The 4,745-nt window shown below is 34.4% G+C and overlaps 1 protein-coding gene across 1 annotated transcript in view; it reads left to right on the top strand.

The window, feature by feature from the left end:
* The window catches only part of MTREX (Mtr4 exosome RNA helicase), a gene marked incomplete at its 5' end in the record, with an annotated part of 98,825 nt that overhangs the window by 79,719 nt on the left and 14,361 nt on the right, over positions 1-4,745 (top strand). Inside the window, one exon of the mRNA XM_081825773.1 lies at positions 3,690-3,800. Coding sequence (XP_081681899.1) covers positions 3,690-3,800 — 111 coding nt within the window. The remainder of the gene's footprint in view (positions 1-3,689; positions 3,801-4,745) is intronic.

Below are 4,745 nucleotides of genomic sequence, written 5' to 3'. Positions count from 1 at the left end.
TAAACTTAGTCTAATAACCATTATCCTATTGTATAAGAGATATTATTAAAGTTTTGGGCTAAGAAACAGGGAATTACAGCATAGCATATTATAGGCCACGGCATAAAACTGGATAAAGATATTGTCTATTTTGGTGATCTTCTGACATACTGCAAATGACCTTAAAACTAAATGACTTGAAACCATAGCAGTTATTTCATTCTTTCTGGTGGTTTCTGTGGGTCAGAAATTCAGGAAGGGCCTCTTGAATGGTTCTGGCTCAAGATTCCATGTGATTTCCATTAGCCTGAAGATACTCTTGTTTTGTCCATAGTTGTTAACCATTATACTCATTGAGTCCATAAAAGATGTTTTGCAGCAGTTTCTTGTGTTTTCACCATGGCCCTAATGGATGGGGCTGGAGAATTACAGCCTTTGTGTATGGTTTCAGATGTTTCTGGGGAAGATGTATTCATATTATTCTTATTGATTGTTTAGTTCAGATGTTAAGAACTCATGTCTGGCGGGACCAGGAGGAGATTGTGTGGTAAACTAGAACAATTCTTGGTCACCAAAAGGGGGCAGCAACTACTCAGCCCCAATTATTACAGAACGATGTGATAACAGATTTTTCAACTTAGAAAAGCCAAAAATCCAGAATTTTAGGTGAAATACCTTGGTTTTTAATTGTTCACAAATCAGTTGAGAATTATTTTTTTAGTCACTGTGTGAACCAAATACATCATTTGTTCAAGTTAGATTTGGCATGTCAGCTTCTTGTTTTCCTTAAACCTGCTTTCCTACTTTGTAATTAAAGAATTGTAGGCACCATAGGTTAATAATTTACCCAGGTCTAAAGCTAAGCCATAGCACTGGTTTACTAATTCATAAGCCAGAATTAATGTTATTGGAATTATTTCTTTGTAATATTATATAGTATTTAACAATTAACATAGAAAATTTCTTTTGGGTATCTGCAGCTGGATTTAGTCCTGGGAGAATAGTATTGATTTTACTCTAAAATAAGACTAGAGAGAGAGAGAGAGAACAGTATCACATATGAAAGTACGTTACTTTTCCCCCAGTATTTGCTTCTCCCTCTGGTCTCTTTATTGCTGAATAAGACCCAGCCACTAACGACAGAAACTTGGGAGTCATCCTAGATTCCTCTCCCTTCTTCTCTCTCTTCCCATCTTCCTGAGTGTTTCCTCTATCTCTGCCCACTAATGTGCCTTCATTATTTCTTGCTTTGAGTACTGCAGAAGCCCTGATTTTTGTTGCCTCCTATCTTGAGTCTTTATAATCCATCCATTATACTGCTTTCCCAGTGTTCTTTCCAAAGCACAGAGCCTATCATTTCATTCTTTTGGTGAAAGTCTCTCAGTTATTCCCTATTGCTTTTAGAATAAATGCCATAATTTAGTGTGTTGTTGCCTTTCCTCTCTAGCCACATCCCACACTTATTTCTTTATCTTAGCATGACCTTTCCCTCACTCCTACCCCAAATCCCAATTCCTACATATTTTTTCCTCCATCTTATGAAACTTGCTGTGAATTTCTCCAATCTTATTTTAAGCTCCTCAACTTTTTTTGCATAATTGCCTGTATAACCTGTTAGATCACTCTCCTGTGATTACTGTTTCTTGTCTGCCACCCACCTTAGTGGCATGTATGTAGTAATACGCAGCGCTTGTATTGTCCTCTTTGTTTGACTTAATTCTCATTTGACTATCAGGAACCCAAATTTAGTTTTTTTACTTTATTTTTGATTAGTTAGAACTATTTATAAAGATTGATAGTTCATGACTTTATTTTTTTAGAAGTCAAAAAATAGGTTTGCTTGTTTTTGGTTGTTTTTTTTTAAATTGAGGTAACGCCCTCAAAATTACCGAATGGGTATATTAAACCCTTTTATAGATGTAAGATACGTTGTGGAACCTTGATTACAGAATTGTAGAAACACTATCTTTGTAGTCTTTTATAGCTTCCATTGAGCACAGTTGAGCATTCACATTTTTTTGTTTTCCACCCATGATGGCAAAGAGAAAACAGGAAATATATTTTGCAATTATTACACAAATCAGAACATAAGTGATGATGGTAAATTTAATCGCATAGCAAAATCTTAAGACTGTAGGTAAATTCTCAAACTGAAGAATCAATGAGTGAATAATGTATCTCTAAGGACAAAAAAATTTTTTTAAGATTCTTATTTATTTTACTTTCCTTTCTGTTTAGTAAGCAGGAGTTATGTAATGTTTTGTGCTAAGAACTTGGACCATTCCATTTTACTAAAAGGATTTGTGACAATAGTCTTTTACCTTTTATGATTTGTTTGCTAAATTGTCCTTGATAGTTTTTAAGTGGTCAAATACTAAAGACAGTTGTAAATACAAGGAAATTGTTAAGAGGGAGAGATAAAAAAAATCTGTTGGATTGATCATTTTAATCTTTATAATATAAACCTGAATATGAAAATGTTGCACAGTTAAAGAGCAAAGAGGATGGCCTTCCTCTTCAACAAAATTACAACTTGTGAAAGTTTTAAAAAATAATATATTCTGGTGATTCAAAAGAGGAACCAAAAATAATAAGCTAGAGTCTTTTTTTTTTTTTTTGAAGATTTTATTTATTTATTTGACAGAGACAAAGGGAGAGAGGGAACACAAGCAGGGGGCAGTGGGAGAGGGAGAAGCAGGCTTCCCGCATAGCAAGGAGCCTGATGCGGGGCTCGATCCCAGGACCCTGGAATCATGACCTGAGCCAAAGGCAGACACTTAACAGCTGAGCCACCCAGCTAGAGTCTTTAAAAGAGATGATTTAAAATCTGCAGTCAATAGTATGCTTTGATAATGCTAAGTGCAGGAGAAAAACAGAAGTAATGATAAGCTAGTACCTATTGGAGATGTATTTGAAATTTGGAATTGTATTTACTACGTGGATATTGTCCAGATTCACAAATGACAGTTGATGAGCAGCAGTTAGTTGCATTTAAAGGCCATTGGCCATCTTGGTTATATATGTTCTCAACACTGGGAATGCAATGTGTGTCTCCTATGGTTACATTGTAATTATTAAGATTTCTAATGAAATTGTTTTTCATTATCCCTTTGTGTTATAAATTGTTAAACAACTTAAAAACAATTAAATGGATCCTTGGACCAAGAGGAAAAATGGTGATGACTGTCTTTCCTGGTATACTGAGAGTTAAGAAAGAGTTCTTTATTTCAGTAAATGTTTGCATTTTGGTGTTTCCTAGAATGGGATTTTTACATGAAATAACCATCTTATATTTATTATTGATATATTGGAAAATATGAAGACCTGCCATATTCTTTTCTTTTTTTTTTTTTTTTTTTAAGATTTTGTTTATTTATTTGACAGAGAGACACAGTGAGAGAGGGAACACAGCAGGGGGAGTGGGAGAGGGAGAAGCAGGCTTCCTGCGAAGCAGGGAGCCCGGTGCCAGGCTCAATCCCAGGACAGTGGGATCATGACCTGAGCCGAAGGCAAACACTTGACTGACTGAGCCACTCAGGCGCCCCAGACCTGCCATTTTCTTAAGTAAATCTTTGTCGTTCCTCATTGATCACTCCTTATGGTCAAATAATGGATTTTATTTAAAAACTTTCTACATTTTAAGCATTATGTATACATTTTTTATTTTTATATTACAACATTTGAAAATTATTCTTTTTTTTTTGTGGTGATCTAGTGCTGATGAGCTCCTTCTAACTGAGATGATGTTTAATGGCCTTTTCAACGACCTCTCTGCAGAACAGGCAACGGCACTACTAAGCTGCTTTGTGTTTCAAGAGAATGTGAGTTAATAGATTTAACATACCTTAATGATTAATTCACACATCCTGTAACTTAATTTTAATATTATTATGGATATTTTAAATTATAAAAATGTTCCATATTTACATATTATGGGCAATGTTAATTAGAAATCAACACTAACACAAATATAGTAAGAGAGTATTAAATAATACATATTATCAGAAAGGAGAGTGAAATAAGATCTTATTTTTGGATAGTCATTAATCATATTCCAAGCCTTAAGTTTGTTCTGTAACCCAGTGCATTGTTTGAAGATCTGGTCTGGTCAGATAGTCCTAGAAAGAAAAGGATGAATGAATGAAAATAAAATTAGGCAAAAGAGTGAAAATAAAAGGGGGGATAGTGAGGTTAAATTAATACCTCTCCTCCCAGTAATGGAGAACAACTATGAAGCAACTGATTTTCTGAGTGGCTGAAGTCTTAGTTGTCATAGGTAAGGTTTGAGGTAGTGGCTATAGGATTCTCATTTTTGGTTTTGCAGTAATTTTTCCATTGAGTGGTTTGTTCACTTTCAGCAACTCTTAAAAATCAAAAAATGAAGTGCTGGATGGCCCACCACAAAAACACTAATCTGTCTTTTACTTTTTTCCCAAAACCAGTATGATTTGCTTTAAAAAGTAAAATGCATGTTTTACATTTCGAACTTTATTCATTGTGGATGAAGTGGACAAAATAAGAATAAGACAAAGACATTTGCCCTCTAAAAATAATACTAATTTCTAAATTTTTAGAAGACCTTTTACCATGTATACTTAATTTAACGTTCAAATGAATTGTGTGTAAGACAGACGGTTTTTGCAGTTCTGCCATTGATCGACTTATTAACTATTTCCTTCTTTATGAAGCAGGTCAAATACATTACTTGTTGAAATAAGTAGGTCCTTTTCTCTCAGCTCCCTGATTACTGATTAGAATTAGAGCTA

This window comes from Leptonychotes weddellii, chromosome 7 (assembly GCF_054177405.1).
Source record: "Leptonychotes weddellii isolate Sample4059 chromosome 7, ASM5417740v2, whole genome shotgun sequence".
NCBI classification, from domain to species: Eukaryota; Metazoa; Chordata; class Mammalia; order Carnivora; family Phocidae; genus Leptonychotes; species Leptonychotes weddellii.
Note: the sequence above shows the minus strand (reverse complement) of the source record. Positions and strands in the feature narration are given on the sequence as shown.